The 22,200-nt window shown below is 41.7% G+C and overlaps 1 protein-coding gene across 2 annotated transcripts in view; it reads right to left on the bottom strand.

The window, feature by feature from the left end:
- The window catches only part of sbf2 (SET binding factor 2), a 144,655-nt gene that overhangs the window by 45,777 nt on the left and 76,678 nt on the right, over positions 1-22,200 (bottom strand). For both annotated transcript variants that reach the window (XM_017707285.2, XM_017707286.2), the window contains exons 8-16: positions 21,438-21,546; positions 21,176-21,289; positions 20,447-20,524; positions 19,497-19,610; positions 17,451-17,579; positions 17,112-17,210; positions 16,208-16,412; positions 14,064-14,173; positions 11,288-11,437 (exon numbers count right to left, since the gene is read on the bottom strand). In XM_017707285.2, coding sequence (XP_017562774.2) covers positions 11,288-11,437; positions 14,064-14,173; positions 16,208-16,412; positions 17,112-17,210; positions 17,451-17,579; positions 19,497-19,610; positions 20,447-20,524; positions 21,176-21,289; positions 21,438-21,546 — 1,108 coding nt within the window. The remainder of the gene's footprint in view (positions 1-11,287; positions 11,438-14,063; positions 14,174-16,207; positions 16,413-17,111; positions 17,211-17,450; positions 17,580-19,496; positions 19,611-20,446; positions 20,525-21,175; positions 21,290-21,437; positions 21,547-22,200) is intronic.

Below are 22,200 nucleotides of genomic sequence, written 5' to 3'. Positions count from 1 at the left end.
CACAGTCTGTCAGAGGTGGCGTTCAATCATGCAGCCAACTCCTGTCGCCGCCCAACTGTGACCCTTGGAGAAAGTTCTGCCTCTTGACCATCACTCTTCATACTGTGTACACCCTTAGAAATGAAGGTTCTGTTCAGGTACATTTTTCATTCATCAAGCTATAATCAATGTAAATGTTCCCTCAAAGGTCTACAGAGGTAGTTTAAGGTCTGATTGTGAACCTTAAATACGTTTTTCCAGGTGAACAGTTAATATTCGCACCTTTTCATAACCAAATGTTTTAAAACAGAACAGTAAAATAAAAGCCTAGAGATGAGCCGGGGTGTGTGGAGTCAGTACAGCTTAGGAAACATCATTTCAGTGGATTATGGTTCAATTATGTTCCCTGACTAGAGGGACTGAGATGTATCCTTTAGTGTTCCACCCCAGTGATGAGACTGTTTCAGACCTTTTTTTCTAAATGTGCAGGGATAAAATGATTTTGTCTTCTTCCAGGGATGTTAATTACTGCTCCAGTAGTCTCAAAGTTTTTGATGTACTAATAGTAGAGATGACCATTTCCATGTGTGAAGCTCCTTCTAGTCAGTGCCTGATTTATGAAGGTCAGCCACCTTTTGTCGTATATTCCATTTATGCATCCTCTGATCTGAAGGTGTTCAACCTGTATGTCAAACAAATATTTATACCCCACTAAAACAGGTGTGCTTAAAAAAGGTCAAACATGAAGGGGAACGTTTCACTCAGTTTTAGATCCTAAGAATTTCTATGTGCGCAAATGATGTATTTGCCAAAAATATTTAGTAGTTTTAAGTTAAATAAAGATATTTTGTTTTTTCCCCTCACCCAAATAAATTTCCTCCCTGAAACTTTTCATGAGATATGTGTGTGTGTGTGTGTGTGTATGTATGTATGTATGTGTGTATATACACATTTTATATATATATATATATATATATATATATATATATATATATATATATATATATATATATATATATATATATGTGTGTGTGTGTGTGTGTATGTGTGTGTGTCTTCTGGTGTCCTGTGGAATGTCTGTTCACAGCTAATAGCCCCCCCCAACCGATCCTCTGTTCTCCACAAAAAAGAGGAGAGATTGGAATGTATGGAGAGGAGCAAATGCAAAACAGAAGTTCCTGCGAAGAACATGAAAGCATGCCCCCCATAGACCTCACAGCAGATTTTCTTTCTCCTTTAGTTCCTGTAAGTGTCTTTGGTGGCTGTTATACAACACACAGCTTTGCCTACCAGCATTCTTTTATTTAAAAAAAAGGATGAAATGTTGCTAGAGAGAAAAAACAGTTAGTACATATATAGAAAACAGTGACACAAAACAAATATTGCAGCATCTTCTGCAAACAATTCCACAATATCAGAGCAACGCCTGCAATTGTTTAAGAGCTGATGTTTCTGAGGTAAATGCAGAAAAAGCCAAACACTGTCCTGGTATCAATAAGTAAACTGACCTACATATCGTCGCTGTCCAAAGGAAAACGAAAATCTCCAAAATAGTAACTTTACAGGAGAGGGCAGAAACACCTACCTTTCAATGTAAGTTAATTATTATTATTAATTGATTTTAGAGCATTTCTATTGGTCCATTCACCATGAAATTTTCACACAACATAAAGGACAGGTGGTGGGTTGAAATGTAGAAAAATAAAAATGGAGATGGTTTTCATTGGACAGTGACGATATTTAACATGTTTTATTGACAGGGGCACATAGGCTTATATTGTACCCGCTCCCCCAATTAGTTTTAACTCTTTTTTATATCTATAACAACTACAAATACACACATTTCACATTATTTTATGATAGCTCCTTACTTTAAACATATTAAGTGCATTAAAAAAATCCATTATAGGCATTATGGCTCTGAAAGTTTAAGAAAATGTCGGTTGGTATGACCAAGTGAGCCATTAAAATTGGTAATTTACTTAATTTTACTAAATTCGAAGAGCAGCCTTTCTCCTCTTTTTTGACACTGGATGAGAGACATGATGCAAAATCTCATCTTAGAGAAAATTGAATTCACAATGCAACGGTCAAATGATAAGTTTTATTTCCAATGAAAACCATTTCTCTCTGATGTGGATGGCCTTTCCCTTATCCCCATTTCATAGCACTGTATGGTTACTTCCACCTGATGGCTGCTGGGATGGGCTCCAGCACCCCCCCGCAACCCTGATGGAGAGGCGGCTTGGAAAATGGATGGATGTATGGTTACATATTGACAAGAGTTCTTGAAAGGCACACGTGCCCTTTTTTCCCTTTTTTTGTTCCTTTATTTGTTGTCTTGGTTTGTATTGTCTTGCACATTATTTCAAAAATGTAAGTCACTGTCAAAAATGTAAGTCACTGTTTTTTTTGTTTTTTTTTAGTAAAAAACTAAAAAAGCAATAAAATCCACCTTGCATTTGACCCCAGGAATACCTGAAAATGCTTTATCATCACAATAAGGTTTATCTATCTGGGGAAAAAAAGTTGAACCTTGAGTTCAAGGACAGAGGTTCTTCCACCTCACATTTTCTGAGAGGTATAACTGATTCCCCTTTTTACAAATGAAAATTATATGCATTTTATTTATTACTGACCCATATACAGTGAGTGGGATAGGATAGATGACAACATGTATACGTGTATGAAAGTATAAAGATTTAAAGATGCCAACTGCTCTTTAGAATCTGTGTACATTTCATGATGAACAGACCAACAGAAATGGTCCAAAATTCCTTTTATTAAAGGTACCTTAATAAGGTAAATTACCTTCTCCTGTAAAGTTACTATTTATGAGATACAAAACTTTGTTCTGACAAGCCCAATGGCCAGTAGAAGAAATGCTGAATAGGCTGGTGACTTTCTTTGATGGCCTGCAGCACGTATGCGGTTTTACTCAGTTGCAAAGGAATGCAGGAAGAAACCATGTGCCTATGACTCAGGCTGCTTTAACCACATACAGTACGTGCTTATGCGGGAGTGTCTGTGTGTGTATGTAGGAAGAAACGGGGTCATCTCTCTCTCTCTCTTTAGGCTCTAGACCACGTGAAACAGTTGCCTTCACTCTGACACGTTTACACTGTGAACTTTCACACACAGAGGCAGGAAATGATGATGGATCAACTTCCCTTAAGCATTCTTCCACTGACTCTTTCGAGGTACAAGCCGAGCTTGGGCTCAGGATGTTCGCAGGGTTCTCCAAATGTGGACATGACAAGGTGCCATTACGTTGAACGAGGAAATATGCAATATGACGGACAATAATAAGCACAACAAACCAAAAAATATCTGGAATACCTCGCAGCATGCCAGCCGCTATTCATGTTAAGCGTGCCCCTCTACCACCCATACAATATTTGTTCAACACTTGGTTGAATAACAACCAGCTAGTAGTTTTTTCAGCCATATGAATGTGTGAAAGGCCAGGACTGATGGCGCCACCCAGTGTTTACCAATTCCTGCGGGATGTCATCCTGAGCTCTCCATGGGAATGATGCACATTACAACTTCCCAGCGTAGCCGTTTATCTGGGTTGCGCAAAAACCAACGTACCGGAGTCCATGTGGACAGATATCTCTGACCGAATGTTCTGACAGGAAGATCTGAACATACTTGCACTTTTGTCCCAGTCATCACAATAAGCAGCAGAAAGTGCAGACAAAGAGCGAGTGGATATGGAATCAATCGGCAGTTCCAATCTCACCCCTTTTGCACAGTAATTCTTTGATGCCCATCATTCCTAGAACAGTCTCCTGTATAGTGCACTAGCTAGAAGAATGAAAAGTGCTCTTTTGCACAGCATGGACCTCCAGCACAGAACTCTTCAATAATGTTTTATGCTGTCATTAGCCCATGAACATGAGTATATTCCATTAGAACGTCTCCATGTGCCGCAACACTTGGAAAGCTGCTCCTGAATTAAGACAGAAGGGCCTTGACTGTTCCAGATGTGACCTGACTGGAAGAAAGAGACCTGCTGAACTTTCGACAATACGTTGTCTTCATCTTTCTTTCCAAACCCATTCCATGTTAACTTGTAGTTGGTGGTGCCAAATGCCCTTTCACCACTTAAGCATGTAGTTGTGCGTCATGTGTGGAGAACAAATTAGATGTGGAAAAAATAAGTATTACGTCTTGCAATGGAAAAACAATTCTGTTAGCTAACGGTGTGGTTTTATTAGCTAGCCTATTTTGCTTTTGTAATCAATCACTCCAGACGTTTTAAAATCCAGGCAGGTTTTACAGGGGGCGTAGTGTTGTCTATTCTTGTTAGGGGATCAAATCTGGGCTAGATCTTTAATTTGGTCTGAAATCCTGACTGCAGCCAGAGAATTTTTTGTCCATGTACAACCTAATACACAGGACTGGGACTGAAATTTTGGTCCAACCTCGAGGCGAGCCTGAGAAAATTTAATATAAACCTATCCTGAACCACGTCGACAGGTTTTGAGACCAAAGCTCACTTGAGTATAACAAAACTTTGTCCAAAACCTACTCAAACTGGACCATCCATCACCCAAAGTGCCAAAAAAAAGTCACATGATAGAGACAGCTACAGCGTAGTGATCATAACAGAAATAATATGCAATAATAAAATAAACAGATGGTAAATGAAAAATAAAATAGTGAATGTAGTGAGGAATAAGGTAAGGAGTAGAACTAAAGCAGTGGAAAATGCAGGGTAAATTCTGTTAAAAGTGAGAACCCAAATGTAAAATTTGAGTCTGATCCAAGCCCGAAATATTAACTGACTGAACCATACCACACTTAGTAGGGCCCCATCGGCTTTGGATAAGTATATCAAGCTCTAGTCTCACCCTGCAAGCCCCAGCCACTGTCCTGAGGCCCTGAGAACATCCCTCTGAGCAGGAAATGGCCAGGATGCGTTTTGCACTCCATCCCCCAGTGGGGCTCTGCTTGCCTTGCGCAACATCCAGTCCCAGAGCCGGCCACAGCTGGAGCTAGTGCCCACACATGCCAGAGTAAACCAAAACAACATTCTGTAAATATTCCAATTAGGCTCATTAATGTGTTTGTCACGAGTCTGCAAGTCTGTGACTGATAAGACTTATCGTTCATGGCCTGGAGAGATAGCTGCAGTCCAAGGTCATTAACCCTGGCACTGTCCTTAGGCTAATTTAGTAAAAATGAAAGCAGGAGGGATGTGTCGTTTCTTGCTAGTGGCTAGTGTTTTCAACAGCAAGCACTGGAGGAATGCACAACAAAAAGGTTTTTCTTAGTAGTGCATTGTTTTTTCCAAGAAGTTGTGCATACTTGACTGGCCCCACTGTGAGACCAGGCCTCCAAAGGAAAAAGTGCTACCAAGCGAGCTTCATGGGAACGACACTGCAGAGGCTGAGAACTTCCTTTTGCTTCCTACACAAATACCTTGCAGGCTTCAGTCATATGAATTAAGTGATCAATACCAAGTTGATAAGGCATGTTTTAGATCAATAGGAATGCTAACATTCAAACAAAACAGACTCCTCTGAATAAGAAGTGAAGCATGAGTAAACAGATGTTCCATGAAGGTTTACAAATGCCAGAATAAACGGCACAAACTTGTAGAGCAATGATACAATCCCTGAGGAGCACTCAGCACTCTGAGGGCCATCAGCACACTTGGCCCCTTCTAGAGAACTCCAGCACGTCATGAAAATTGCTGGAGCAGCAGATGAGTACCTGAAGACGTATGCACTACAAGCAATTCAGGAAAAGCCTATCCCTGACATGAACAATTCCAAAGAAACCTCTCAAGTTTCACAAATGCCTTCTCCATTTAAGATGATTAAGTGCTTAGGATGGTAAGCTTTGCCTTTTTACAAGGCTTCTCATCCATCTGCATCATGCTTAATGTCCCTCAATCAAGCTGCAAAGCTCCCGAGAAGTCTTCAATTATGATGTACAGTCTAAAATATGGCCTTACACAAATTTTCAGGTGATTTGGTGCACATGTGGCTGTTGCTTGTACACTGGGATGCAGTCACAGACTTTAAAATTCATAAGAACTTCCTATCATGTGGCAAATATCCCCTCACCTTTGCTCTAATGTACAGTTGGTAACATTCTAAAGCCCCTTGGGAAGCGTACGTCCTGTTAAAATGATCATGCTGTCAGACACAAGGTATGTACAAGCTTGTCACCTAAAAACAAACCCTAAATCACAACAGGGCTTAATGGACATATGGATAATATAATGCCTTGACATCTCCAAGAGTATACATATAGGAATTGGCTGTATTTTTCAAAAAGAAAAACAGGCCATCTATTTTCTTTAATGAGCTATTTTGCGGTATTAGTACACTGAAAAGCTCAGCAGGTAAGATCATGCTCACGAGACAGGGCGCAGATGGGCCAAAGACAATGAACAGATATCTTTTCCACTGGCCTGTGTATGTGAACGTGTATGATTATGAAGTTCCTCAGTGCCAAGGTCATGACATGCACCGCATATAAACAAGTGCTGGCACCAGTGCTGGCCGGCATATCTCAGCAGCTTTTGTGTTGGCTTTCCCCTTGATGAAGCAAAGGCGACGAGAGCACCGAAAGTGGAATATAAAAGCAATTAGAGAGGAGGCCAGGCTATCTGCTATTTTTGTTTACTTTACAGCTCATCCGAGACAAATCCATGGAACCCCGGCTCCTCGCATATGCCAAAATCATGACCAAGTATCTGGAAAATGTGAAGATCTTTTACAGTCACTGCTACCTTAGTTCCAATAAAGCGATGAAAACAACAGTACAATATTACCCCGAAGAGTGAGACGAAATAATTAAAAAATTCTTGCCATGCTTAGTCTGATCTTTTTGGCCAGAAAGACAATATTCTATTGGATATTTAGGCCGCATATTTGAATATATTATTTACTGTGTAACCAAACAGCAGCATTCTTTCGAAAACAAAGCATACTTGCCGAGGAGAAAAATATGTCCGTGCTCTGAAAAACACTTTGACCTTACTCCGTCTACAACATAATGTTCCAAAGAGACACAGCTTAACGATCCTTTTATAGGTGCCTAAATTTCAGTGCAAATCTGGGACAGTTCTCCAAATGCAACTGCTGGTCACATGGGTCTATAAAACGTATCTGACGCAAGATGATTTACATCTGTAGAACAATAAAAACAAAAATGTCAATGTTTCAGATGAGTATGATAGTAACGGTGTCAGCATGAGGAAGTGATCTCTGCTACATCCATTGAGGACGACATTCCTGAGGCCAGAGTGCCTGTCTACAGTGTGCTGACCTACAGCATTAGCATGCATGCCAGCAGTGTCCTCCAGCGCTGCTCATTTCCCACTGGGGAAAACAGGCTTCCGATTCCAAACAGGGTCAACCTAACCCTACAGACTGGATTCAGAACTCTACTGCCTTGCTTTTCAGCCCTCATCTATAAGGGTCTCAAAACGTCCTTGTGAGATGTTCCAAAATAAAGCAAGAGGACGGGGCTGAACCGGCTGGCCTTCTGTGGACAAGTCTTTACTGTCATTCAACACTTCACCAACACCAGCTTAATGGGGCACTATCAGTCAGGTGGTTTCCATTAGAACATCTCCACGTGCCGCAACGCTTGGAAAGTTGCTCCTGAAACAAGACAGAAGGGCCTCGACTGTTCCAGATGTGACCTGACTGGAAGAAAGAGACCTGCTGAACTTTCTACAATACGTTGTCTTCATCTTTCTTTCCAAACACATTCCATGTTAACTTCTAGCCGGTGGTGCCAAACGCCCTTTCATCACAAGCAGCACAGGCTGTCTCTGTGCTGTGAGTCCATATGAAGTCATTCCACTTCATATATGACCTGTTCTTGCCTCAGGCCAGATATTTTTGAAGACTGAACTTTTTCTGTATTTCATTTCTGGTCATTTTTTGGCCACTGAAATCGGCAGTTTATGAAAATTCTCTCCAGGACGAAGAGGATATTGTTATGTTTTCATGAGGAACTTTCTTTTAAAATGCTTATCTTGAGCCATGTTCAAATTACCCGTTCAAAGTATCTGATTCGTGGTCATGCGACCTTAATGTGACACTCAGTTCGGAATTCATGAGCTTTTCCTACAACACGTGTGCGCCATCATTCAGCGTTACCATGGCAACAGCGCCGAACAGAAATCAATGATTTCAATCAAATCAAATTTATTTGTATAGTGCTTTTTACAACTGATGTCACAAAGCAGCTTCACAGAGTTCCAGTAAAGACAAAAGTTTTAACATGAATGTAAAACCCCCAGGTAAGCAAGCCGGAGGCGACAATGGCAAAGAAAAACTCCCTCAGAGCTGAGGAAGAAACCTTGAGAGGAACCAAGGTTTACAAGGGGGGACCCATGCTCCTCTGGTCAAACTACCTACAAAATTATACTACTAATATTAATAGCAGTAGTATTAGTAGTAGTAGTAGTAGTAATAATAGTTGAGTTAAAGCCTGTAAATGGTGGAAAAGCAGCTCATCTCACATTTTTCTCCTTTGTCTCGCTTTTATAATGAAGCTGAGAGCTGATCAATTAATTATCTTCTGAAGCTCGTTCTGCTCGTTAGTTTGTGCCGATAATGAAGCGATTCATTCATGTGATGTTACTGAGTAGGACGTGCGCATGCGGGTCATTTCAGGATGCCAAAAGTGAAAAGCTAGTGAAGCAATGAAGTAGAAAGAACGCTTCTCTGCCTGATCAGGACTCTGTTGCTGTTTAGGAGAGTGACCTAGACATGGAAATGTAAACAACTCCATGGCAGCAAGCAATAGACTTTCTTTTGCTTAAAGCTTTTATATTCTAGCAGGGATCGTGTGAAATATGAAATTATGGAAATATGATGGTCTGCAGGTCAAACGCTTGTAAGAAACCACTCTGCTCCAGCTTCATGATGTAATCTATATTTTAGCCAACATGAATGATCACAAATGTTCCCTGTGAGGCATCTGGCATTACCTTCGTATGAGATATTGCTCTCTATTGGAAAGGAATGCTCATGTAAGCATTTATGAGCTATTTTTTGCATTCTCATGCGGATGAAAAATTTCAGGAAATGCTGTTTGTGTGGACAGTTTCTTTCAGAACACAGGAAAAAAACTGCTTTTGAAACATATGGATACATGTGGACAAGGCCTTAGTCGTTTTGATTAATTGATCATGATGGCTAACTGTATATGGACTTCACTGAATATAATCTAATTTAGGGATTTCCAGTGACCCATCAAATAATATCTCAAGCTTAAAAATCACAAAATCACTTCCACGTACAACCCCAATTCCAATGAAGTTGGGACGTTGTGTAAAACAAATAAAAACAGAATACGATGATTTGCAAATCCTTTTCAACTGAGCCTTTCAGGGATGCTCCCTTTATACCCAATCATGACACCTATTTCATATTAACCTGTTCACCTGTGGAATGTTCTAAACAGGTATTTTGTTGAGCATTCCTCAACTTTCCCAGTCTTTTGTTGCCCCTATCCCAACTTCTTTGGAACGTGTTGCAGGCATCAAATTCAAAATGAGTGAATATTTGCAAAAAACAATAAAGTTTGTCTGTTTGAACATTAAATATCTTGCCTTTGTAGTGTATTCAATTGAATATAGGTTGAAAAGGATTTGCAAATCATCATATTCTGTTTTTATTTAGGTTTTAAACAACATCCCAACTTCATTGGAAATGGGGTTGTATCTGTTCTTTGCGGCACATTGGTGTGGTGGGTAGCGCTGCCACCAACAAGAAGGGCCTGGGTTTGATTTCTTTCTGTGTGGAGTTTGCGTGTTGTCCCCATGTCTGAGTGGGTTTCCTCCGACAGTCCAAAGATATGCAGTCAAGCCAACTGGACATGGTAAATTGCCTCTAGGTGTAAGTGAATGTGTATGTCTGTCTGTCTGCCCTGCGATGGACTGGCGACCTGTCCAGAGTGTATCCTGCCTTCCACCCAATGACTGCTAGTAGACTCCAGAGACCCAGAAGGAGAAGCAGCTTAGACGTGTGTGTGTGCGCTTATAGAAAGTCTTAAGTTCATAAGGGTCTTATTTCTTAATGAAATAATAAACACACTATTAAATAGGTGCAATTGGACTTAATTTTAGGTTTTAAATTTAATTTAATTTAAAGGTTTAAATTTAATTCACACTTTCTTCTCTAGAGGATCACTGTACTAACTGCACTTAAATGCAGATACATTTCTATTTGGGACTAAGTGAACTACTCTTGAAAGGGCATCAAAAATATAATGAGGTGGCATACCAAAGCCCTTCCTCAAATTCTGCTGAAGGTGAAAAAACACTGGAGATCACATATTTGACCTAGACCTACACGCGAATGGCAGACTCAGACTGTGATGTCCCCAACTGCTTTTACAACTCCCATATCCAGTGGCCTGCAGTGGACCGCTGAAGTCCACTTAGCTGCAGATGTTTGGACTAATGGCCCCACCAGTCTGGAGCACCAAAATATGCCAGGAACTCAAAATGACTCAATAAAAATCATTCACTTAGAAAACAGCACAGTGCCGTTAAAATCTCCCAACCTCATGATGTGAAGCTGTAAAACATGGACTACCAGCAGGACCTTGTTATGCGCTGTGATTGATGGCACCATGACAGTTTACAGAGATACACAACAATAACTTGCCAATCGCTTGCCAAAGGCAATACGGAGGCAAAAATCACAGTAAACCCCAAAAGCACAACACAGATCCTTTGAGGCGAATTGTAGAAATGTATGGTGAGTCTATTCCTGTAAGAATGGTAAATTATAAAAACAAAGCAGGAATCAAAATTCAAGACAAAGCGCTGTAATTAACCCAAATCTTCTTTCTCCATGATGTCATACGTTTCAGATGAGTCACTATAAGAAGTTATGTAAGTCCCAGTGTTTGTCTCCACAGCAATGGCTCAATATTATTGAGGCAGTTAGAAAAAAGGTAATCTAAATGAACGTGCCATTGCAGCTACATCTGTTGAGCACCACCCTTGCAGGTACTCATTCACTCACTACCCATTATAATCAAAAGATGCTTAAGTTCATGAAAATACACCAGAGGTCCAGCTACTACATATTTAAGAGGAACTGGCAGCTACTGAATCACTCTCTTGTGATAAATCTGTGGATTTGTAGACCTCATAAATACCTTGTGAATCTAGTCGGGGAACTCCAAGAAAGAGCCTGGACTTCTTGTATAGATAGTGGTCAGTGTTATTAAGAACCGTTCATAGATCAGTGGAATTTCACAGGAAGAGTTCAGCAAAACACTATCTGTGCAGGGAGCAGGTAAAAGGAAGTCATACCTGAAGAGCACAGTTCATCATGCGCACTATGTGGTCGAACTGCTGGTGGTCCAGGATGGCACGGTTCTGTTGTACGTGTAGGCTGAGCTCTTCAGTCAGACACTGTCGCGCTGCCCTGCCTTTAAGTGCGCGCAGGGCTGCAGGGAGAGCCTGTGCACAACAACACATTCACATCTCAAACAGTATAACAACACAAGCTGTGGAATTCTAGGGATGACATCACTTTAAGGTCCTCCTCACCAAGTTTGTTTCTTGGACATAAAGCAGTCGCATTTTTCGACGTAAATGGTTTATAACACTGGTATCTCAGACTGTCCTAAAATGCTATCATTACATTTAACATGGACTTGAAATGTAACTCAAATTTGAGCCGTAGCTACACACAGTTTTTGCACAAAATGACAACTATTCAATAGCATACAGGATGATTCAAAAAGATTTATCAGATTTCAAAGCACCATGAGGCGCCTAGGAACCAATCACAATCCAATTGAAAGAGGAGTTCATAGAGTTTCTGACTGTCAGTGAGATGATGAGACCCCTGAGCAGAAAGCATTCTGTGTTCTCTGCTTCAATAAGAGTGAATCTGTCATAACTGTGCAGTGTGATTTTCGTGGTCAGTGAATCTCCAACAGCTCAGAGTGTTCGTCGCTGGTTCCACTGGATGATCTCCGAAATCGCACTGAAAGAGCTGTGAGTGCAGCAACACCTGACATGCTCAATCCAGTATGGGATGAGTTTGACTATAGCGTTGATGTCTGTACAGCTGGAGGAGGTAAAATTACATAAACGATGTTCATTTACAGTTTACTGAATTGTTCTATAACAATTTACATGTAAAATGCATCATTTTGAAACCAGATGAATTTTTTTTAATCACATTGTATATTAAATACAGTCAAACTTAATATAATAAATTAATGGCACCGGCCAAGTGGAAAGCTTCAGTTTCTCTTATAACTAGACTTACCGTAGCAGTACAAAAGCAAGAGGACTACAATCAATCAGGATGCAACTGCATCCAACTGCATGCAAAAATAAATAATATCCAAGAAATCCATTTAAACACTACAAATTAGAAATAGTTTATACAAATTAGATTTAGATATACTAGATTTTAGATATATTTAGAAAGGTTTGATAAAGAAGTGGAAAACCGGTGCTTTTGAGGCTACCAACCCAATATTAGGTAGATCAAAATGTTTTCTGAGACAAGTTTGTATGCATCAGTCATGTGCATAGACTGCACTTGGACACAAGGTTAAGTTGACCCTTCAGTGGCTGCAGCATAAAGTGCTCTGGAGTGGCCGTCGCAGTCCCTGGAGTTCATCAATGAGGTACTCTGAGGAGAACTCAAATGTGCAGTACATGGAAGGCAACCAAAGAATTTATAGGGCCTGGAGGCTTGTTCACCAAGAAGAGTGAGCAGCTTTTCCACCTGAGTAAATGAAAGCACTTATTCACATCCATGACAAAAGCCTGCAAGATGTCACTGATGCTCATAGGGTAACACACAAGATTACGAACCAAGGGCGCGAAAACATCTGACTCGGTCATATCAGTTGTTATTCTGGTTAATATAATACATGCATATTTCTGTGGTTACATCTATCTGTAGTAGTATTGCTAAATAAATGTGTCTGGTATGATCTCATCTTTCAAGACTGAAAAAAATATCCCAGTAGACTGACCTACAGAAATCACTGCAGTAAGCCAGAAGACACACTTAATACTAAAAGCTATTTTACTCAGTTAATCAAGATGTTATATTCAGTTTTTTAGGCATCTGTGTAATTTTTTCTTAACTATGCACCAATCAGGCATAACATTCTGACCACCTCCTTGTTTCTACACTCATTGTCCATTTTATCAGCTCCACTTACTATATAGGAGCACTTTGTAGTTCTACAGTTACAGACTGTAGTCCATCTGTTTCTCTGATACTTCGTTAGCCCCCTTTTACCCTGTTCTTTAGTGATCAGGTCCCCCATGGACCCTCACAGAGCAGGTACTTATCTGCTTTTTTCCCCTGATGCATGAAAGTGAATTAAAAAGTAATTTATGGCCACTTTCACTCAAAATTAAATAAATGAAAGGTGGTCTCTGACATCTGCACATTATTATGTAACTGTGTATCCCTTAAAGATTGATATAATACACACATGCACATTTTTGAAAACTAAGACTTAGTATGTCTTAGTATGGCTGCTCTACTACCACACAATTCAAGTAGTATGGAGTAGTATGGAAATGGCTAAATGGCGGTTATAGGTTTACTGGCTATATGGAGCAGTCAGCAATGAGTTCAGCATTTTCGCAGTCACAAAGGAATGAAAGCATTATGCAACTTGCATATTAAACCCAGTGGGTGCTCAAAGTAACTGGCTTCCATCCCATAGCTCACATAAGGGGGATCAATCAGAAAAATGCGGCTGAAATCTAGGTAACCCTTATGATTCAGTTATTTTTTTTAATAGGTCATTTATGAAGTTATTTAGCTTATAAGAATGTAAATGGCTTAGGCAAACAATGGCACAAGTTAATGTTAGAATAATATTTCTGTTTGTGATAAGGGGAGGAAGATAAGCGTGACTGTTTGTTCACCCCTTCCCTCCTCATATCATGCATGTGTACAACTCCCAGCTGGAACCCTGATGGTGATATCCATTCTAAGAATGCCATCATTAATAGTCAGTAATCTCTTGCTCCAGATGTGCGTGTATGTGTGCAAGCCTGCCATGAAGCTCTTCAACTGTGGAATACTTGTTAGAGTCACCTTCTCAGTCTCCAGAGTCTTATTTTCGAAGATGAAGCCAATGCAGCTCCGCACCACCTCCAGGCGCCGGGCACTGTTGAACACTGAGCTAGCCTTCCCTGTGATGGACACTGAAATGGAGAGATGGAACATATTAGCTATTAAACATTAAAAAGTAAGACAATTATTTCCCAATCAGACATTTCCACTTGGATGTTGAAGGAACAGTTTATAAAAAAAGTCAAATTTACACAACTGATCTAATTCAAGATGCAGTCAATCAGTTAAGACTCGCTTAGTGTCTAAAGTTTTCTTCCTTACTTTTGCAATAGCACTATAAGGCTAATGTAGCTAACAAGTAACGCAAACCTATGTAAGCCTTTTACTGCAAAAAAGCCCTGGACACACCATATTACAAGAAAGCATTAGAGCCAATCAAGTCTGTCTGATGACCACCTGCTATCACATATTAACTACGGCAATAAAGAAATGTCATTATGAAATATTTAGCTTTACACAGCCGAGCCCCATTATGACCACGTACTTTCGACGGCGGCAGTGTGTAGCTCATGAAGGAAATCACGTGTTGTGAGCTGGCATGGTGGGTATATAAGGTGTGCGATAGGCTGTCTGCACACATGTCCCTCTTGCTGTCATGGGTAAAAGGGGTGATTTATCAAAGTTGTAAAAAAGGATGATTATTGGCTTTCAGGCCAAGGGTGGCAGTATTTCTAAAGCAGTTTGTGAACTGGTCGCGTGCTGCTGTGGTGAAAGTGTACCGTGAGTGGAGAAATGGCACCATTGCGAATAAGCGATGTGGAAACTGCGGAGCACCACATGCCATTGATGTGAGAGGTGAATGTCAGCTACAAAGGTGCACGAGGGAAGACCAACATGCTACAGTGAAGCAGCTCACCACCAAAATGAACCAGATGTGTTCCAAGCCGTCATGAGCAACACCAATGGTGACAGTGGGAAGGAAAATCTCCCCAAGAGCAAGAGGAAGAAACCTTGAGAGGAACCAAGACTCAAAAGAGGAACCCATCCTCCTCTGGACAGCACCGGACAGCAAACAGCAATATGGCCTGGGGAAAGTTTGAGTGGAAGGCACTCTTGACCGATTTGGGTATGAATCCAACCTTGCAGATCACGTACACCCATACATGCTGATCGTCTTCCCTGGGGTGGATGGGATCTTCCAGCAAAAGGATGCGAAGTCAGCTAGAAACGTCCGACAATGGAACATCTGACATTGGAAGAGCATGACCAGGACTTCCAAGTACTACCCCTGGCCCCCTAATTCCCCAGATTTGAACCCTATTGGGCATCTGTGGGATGTACCATAGACATCATGGCTCCAGATACTTGTGACAACCTACCAGGACCTTATTGAGTCACTCTCAGCCTGTTTATCTGCTGTGATTGCTGCACACGTCGGTTACTCTGGATATTTGCTGGTGGTCATAATAATGTGACTCGACTGTGTAAAAGCACTGTAGTTTGAAAGTAATATCAAGACAATGTGCTTTGAGAGTCGTGGGTTTATTGTAAACTGATGACGATTCACAACAAAGTCAGAAATAAAACTTACCACTTTATATTAGTCATATACACAACAGAATACACAGCATTTCACATCAAATCATAATAATGACATCTCATTCATATATTAATCATTTTATTTGATATAACAATCTTTTTCCTAAAAGCATCAATTATCTTTGAGAGATGGAGCCCCCACAAAACCCCTGCTTTATGTGGTTATGGGCTGAATTAATCCATAAAAAGGATCCCTTCCTAGCCATGGACACCGTTTCAACATGCTCAGTCAGGCAAAAGCGCTGTCTAAGGTTAACTAGGACTGATGGTGCAGGGCATGCCACAGACACTACTGGCAGCAGATGGCAACAGATGCTAAATGACAGCCTGATAACAGCTGATGACATTTCAGGGCCCTAAATCACCACAAATTTGATTTGAACAGACTTGCTTATATGGTTTCTGACACTTTGTGACACAGTTATCCATAAAAATGGACAAAATTCAAGGTACTGTTTTTTTTTTACCTTTGCAACATACTTTTGTTCATTTTTATATACAGCAGTGTACAATATTGATTGGTCACTGAATTATTCCTTTAATCAAATATATTAAGCAGTACTCACCCACAGGAGGACCGGCGGGCACCACACACTTCCTTTCAGGCCGGGCACTTATGTTGGTGTGGTTCTGCTTGGCCAGGCCCTCTTGCATGAGATCTTCCACCTTGTCCTCTTCCAGCAGCGGGAAGGGCACCACATGCACTCGCAAGTGCGAGCCCTCGCTGGGCCGAGGCACTTTTTGGAAGGCCATATGGGGATTAGGGTTCTCCTATAAAGATTAAGAGAGCCTTATTAGTCCCACAACGGGGAAATTTCACCGCCGCATTTAACCCATCCATGCAGTGAAACACCACATAAACATTAGTGACTACACACACACTAGGGGGCAGTGAGCACACTCGCCCGGAGCAGTGGGCAGCCCTATCCGCAGCGCCTGGGGAGCAGTTGGAAGTTAGGCATCTTGCTCAAGGACACCTCAGTCATGTACTGTCAGCTCTGGGGCTTGAACCAGCAACCTTCCAGTCACAAGGCGGTTCCCTAACCTCCAGCCCATGACTGCCCATATACAGAGCAAAAACACAGTGACTGAAACTGTGGTTTACCTGGGTATACAGCACTGCCTGTAATTAGCAGACATAAACACAGTACTGATTTGACAAGCGTTGAAAATCTTCTTCATTAATCACTGAGCATATTATCAGTTCCTCCTGGGCTAAGCTACTCCACAGAAGCCTAAAACAAAAAAAGCCCTTAGCCTAACTGAAATGTCCATTTGGAGAACATCAATGGTTAAATATGTGGCAGAAGAGCAGTACTTAATCAACTAAGTGCAAACAGAGCACAGATCTGCCAGAGAGACGTGTGTAAAAGGACAGCCAGATGGACCAAGGAGATGTGGAGCATGGCGGTCTTTCAGCAGCCTGAAAGCACAGGGGCTGGTTCAGAAGATGAAGCTGCGTGGGCTCACGTTTCGATAAAGCTGCTCAGAGAGTTCTCTCATGTGCTTCTGCAACTTGGTTGGGTTCTCTTCTTCCTCCTTAAAGCGCTCCACATCGAAGGCCACCAGCTACAGAAAGAATCAGACAAACATGTCAGACTCTGTCTACGCAGAAACAGTATTTGACGGATTAATGAATCAGCATTTAAAGTCTTGGGTTGAGGAATCTACTTAGCAGAGTCAAGGATCCAGGACAAAAACAGTGGAATTTTACTGAGCCGAGCTGAGTCACATGATGACCAAGCTCATATTATTCAGCTGTGCTGTAAACTGTTATTTAGGTGAGAGACAAAGCCTGGCATACCGTACCTCATCGAAAAGATCACAAGCTCTGTAAGGAGGCCCTCTCTCTGACACAAAGCCGGCGAAGGCCATGCCATCCAACACCTTGGGAAGAAAGTCATTTTCGATCAGGCCACGCTGGCCCAGGAAGGCAGCCTGCAAAACAAAACAAAGACGTCAGGAGGGCATGACTAGCTTAATCAATGAGTCACAGTTGTTCACAGTCTCCAATAAAATCCCCAATGTAAGAGAAAAGCCTTGTAAAAGACCAAGTGCCACGTGATTCAAATGGTAGAGACTAGACTATCACCAAACAAACAATGTGAACAGTATCTTAATCAGCCGCTGTTTATGTGGATAAAAATGATTAGCTGACATTGTAGTATAAACGGATGACTGCAGCAAGGACGACAATAGTGAATGAGGAATGAGATGGATAAGGGGAAATGCTGGGCCTCTGAGCTGGGCTGGCACAAGGAGATGCTGTGAGTTATTGGGGAGACGTGAAGCATTCCTCAGCCATAATTTGACCCATGTGGGGTGCTCTAAGAAGGATGTGCAGAGAGGTTACTGTGGAAACGGCGTCCCACACAAACAAAAACAACGGGGGGCGGAGGGGACTAACACATAAGCACATACCCACGCTCTCACACACAAATGTAATTTTGATTCTTTGCATGTGGCTCATCACTATACACAGGCCACAGTGCAAGGACAGAGAAGTTTTAAACAAACAGAGAAAGATATCATCAACAGAAACGCTTACACTTTCAGCCAACAACTTCAAAGCAAAAGGCTTCTGAAATAAAGCATGGCTCCTTGCTTATCTCCTGGTTCAACAAGATTATCCCCCCTCATGCTCTGGCCACAGGCCCAAACCACTTGGTTTATGAAAAGGCAGGCATTTGTACAAGTGCAAGCAGCTGTTTAGTGGTAGGATTAACAAAACTACTGCCTCAAGCCACTTCGAACAGATTGTGCTGCAACAATTGGGCTTGTGCGGGATATGACTTCCACATCGGCAAAGGACTGTCTGTTAAAACATAGCAGTGTCCTGTAAGCACCATCATGTGGCATGTCCAATTCTTACAGTATTCAGCATCAGAAGTCATCACATAAATCACCTACACAAAGAAGTCAAGGACCACCTTTCATTTAATTACATTCTAGTCAAAAAAACAAAATGCGCCACTTGCATAAGGAAGGGGAGTCAGGAAATAAAAACTGGAGTTAAAAAAAAAGATTAAAAGATACAGAGAAAAATGGGCCTCCTAACAACCACATGGAAGACCTGACAGACCACAACTGTCCCCATCAGATAATCAGCACTTTGAGCAGGAGGAGAAAACCAAGCTGCTTCAGATCTGAAAACATCCACAGGTGTTTTTGTTCATCCTTCCACTGTGAGAAGACAACTCAGCGCTATGGGTCTGAAAGGATGTATAGCTGTCAAGAAGCTGTTAATAAGAAAAGCAAATACACAACAAAGAAAAAAAATCAAACAAAGAAGCTGCTGATGTTCTTAAAAGAATGGACTGACCAATCCAGAGCCAGACCTCAGCACCACTGAATGTGTTTGGATTACTTGGATGGTGAAAAGCAGAAAATGCACACAACTTCCAAGACTGAACTTTGGAGGAAAAATATATCTTTGATGTATTTCTTTGAAAAAACTAAAAGCAAGTCTCCTAAAACGAATGAAAGATGTGATAAAGGCAAAAACTGGGCACACTAAACACTGAAAAATGTTAAGTCACTGTGGCTTCTGTCTAATTTTCTCCCCCGACGCTTGTTCTTAACGGCTGTTTTGACTGGAAAGTAAATAAATATAAGGAGGTCTCTTATTGCAGAGTATCATACGTAGGAAAGTCAGAGACCAACAAAGACGTGGTACATTCATAAATGAACATATGAAATTCATTACATGCCAGTGATCACTAGTCTAGATTGGTTTAAAGAGGACAGGGTTACAGTAATCATTCACCCGTGAATGACCCAAGCCCTCTGACCCCTTTCATACAAGCAGAGGTTAATAGCAGGGTGTTCCGGCTTGATGTGCTGTCTCTCTCTCACCTTGTGAAAGTGAATCACGGGTTCAGGATGGATTCGAATGAGCTGCAGACAGGACCTGTAGCCCTGGAACAGTTGTGCAAACAAGCGCAGGAAGACGGCCCTCACCTCCTTATCCTGGCAAACCGAGAGAGAGAGAGAGAGAGAGTGAGAGAGAGAGAGAGAGAGAGAGAGAGTGAGAGTGAGAGTGAGAGAGAGAGTGAGAGAGAGAGAGAGAGAGAGAGTGAGAGAGAGAGAGAGAGTGTGAGAGAGAGTGAGAGAGAGAGTGAGAGAGAGTGTGAGAGAGAGTGAGAGAGAGAGAGAGAGAGAGAGAGAGAGAGAGAGAGAGAGAGAGAGAGAGAGAGTGAGTGAGTGAGTGAGAGAGAGAGAGAGAGAGAGAGAGAGAGAGAGAGAGAGAGAGAGAGAGTGTGAGTGAGTGAGTGAGTGAGTGAGTGAGTGAGTGAGTGAGTGAGTGAGAGAGAGTGAGAGAGAGAGAGAGAGAGAGAGAGAGTGAGAGAGAGAGAGAGAGAGAGAGAGAGTGAGTGAGTGAGTGAGTGAGTGAGTGAGTGAGTGAGTGAGAGAGAGAGTGAGAGTGAGAGTGTGAGAGAGAGAGAGAGAGAGAGAGAGAGAGAGAGAGAGAGAGAGAGAGAGAGAGAGAGAGAGAGAGAGAGAGAGAGACAGATGGTAAGATGGACAAGCAGCGTCACATAAATGCGTCAGGCTGGCATGAAACGGCGAGAAGGTGAACATTCCATGCTCTGAAATAGACCCGTACAGAAGGGAGGTAAAACTCCTAACTTGTTAACACATTTTTTCAGCCCCCTGCGAAACAGATAAGAGATGACTCCTGCATCTGCTGTATCATAACAGCTGCTCATCTTGCAGTTTCTGCTGATTGCCCTGTGAGACTATTACGGGAAAAAACACTCAGAGAGGTCAGCAGGGCAGTCCTGGTTTATTCACAAAGCTCTTACCAGCAGCTTGAGGTTGGACGGAGCAGAGCGCGGGGGAGGGAAGGCATTATCTGCTATCTCAAGATCTGGATGGAGAACCTGGAAGATAAGAAGAAATATCCTGTTCAGTCGATACATTAAGAGCTGTTACAGAATGTGACCTGATTGCTTCCACAGAATATGAGTGACTATTCTGGCACTGTGAGTTATTCAATTCCTCACATGACAGCCAGGCAGAAAATTCTGCTGACTTAATACCAATGCAAATTTATGGCATGTCAAAAAGATTCAGTCAAATTCAGTGGTCAGCTGGTGAACACAGCTCGCCTTCTGAGAGCAAATCCATGTGTATGTTAAAGCAGAGGCACCTAAACTTGTTTTTGGGGGGCCAAAGTGACAAAAACAAAATGTTTTCGGTGGGCCGAGAACCAAAGAAGTTGTACAATTACAGACTGTGAGGGTCCATGGGGGTCCTGACCACTGAAGAACAGGGTAAAAGGGTATCAAACAAAGTATCAGAGAAACAGATGGACTACAGTCTTTAACTGTAGAACTACAAAGTGCTCCCATATAGTAAGTGGAGCTGATAAAATGGACAATGAGTGTAAAAACAAGGAGGTGCTCATAATGTTATGCCTGATCGCTGTATTTTGTTGCCCAACAAACAAACGAAGGAAAAACATGGCGTAAGTTCTCTGACTAGGTCCACATGTGCCAACTTTGAGCAGTCCTGATCTAAAGGGTACTTACCATAGACAGAGTGGTCTGAGTGTTGTGCAACAGAGGCTCAGGTAGCTGAGACAGGTGGATACACTCTGGAATTTTTATCGTTCCTCCATCCAGGTCCGCAATGATTACATCAAGCTGAGAACAGAAACCCAGATCCCAAAAAAAACATCAGAGATTCTGCTTGGCTGGCTTTTGCTTCTATGACTTAGCACTGACCATTACGTGTAAAGTATTTCAGAAAGCCAAGTAAGAAAAACGCTTTTCTGTGGAGACCCAAGCTCACCAGTTCATGAATCTCGCTCTGGAACATGGAGTGCACGCCGATGATGAAGGGAGTGGGTGAGCTCAGCACCTCGAGCAGCCGAGATGGGAGGATTGGAATGTAAGGATAGCTGCGGATTTGAAAATCAGGGAGGCAGATGTTACTATCGTCGTTTGTCAGCAACGTTTACGCTCTACTGCAAAACCTGTCACAAGGATCTAAAATTAGTTCTACCTAGATTAAACTCACAAAACTGCTGGTAGGGAGGAGATTCATCCCAATTGGAATTGCATTACATCACTTTTAAATGCACCCTGAAGGCTTTTCTTCTTTAACTGAGTGACTTCCTTTAACAGTCATGGATAAATGCATAACTCTGTGCAATCAATTTATATGCTGCATTCCACTCTCTCTCTCTGTATACTTAAGCAATAGCACACAAGAAGGAGTGTGTTATCGCGAATTATACATCAGTTAGTTCCGGCCACGCAAGCCGATTGGTTGAGAAGCGTTCTAACTGTGCTGATATTTCTCCATAATGTCACAGGTTGTTGCTAAGCAACGAGTTCGAGAGCTATAGGAGACGCTCGAGCCAATTTAACATTTTTACTTCTTACTTTGTCACAAACAGAAAACGGATACTTATAAGATCACATTTGACCTACAGACGATTTGGTCAGACTCTGAAGATGAGACGACACTAAATTCCCAAACTGTCATCACCACTGAGCAGCTTTACAGTCAGCAGCTTTGACAAAGGAACAGCTAAAAAACCTGGAATCAG

This window comes from Pygocentrus nattereri, chromosome 15 (genome assembly GCF_015220715.1).
Source record: "Pygocentrus nattereri isolate fPygNat1 chromosome 15, fPygNat1.pri, whole genome shotgun sequence".
Lineage (NCBI taxonomy): Eukaryota > Metazoa > Chordata > Actinopteri > Characiformes > Serrasalmidae > Pygocentrus > Pygocentrus nattereri.
The sequence above is the reverse complement of the archived record's forward strand: the minus strand, read 5'-3'. Positions and strand labels throughout refer to the sequence as shown.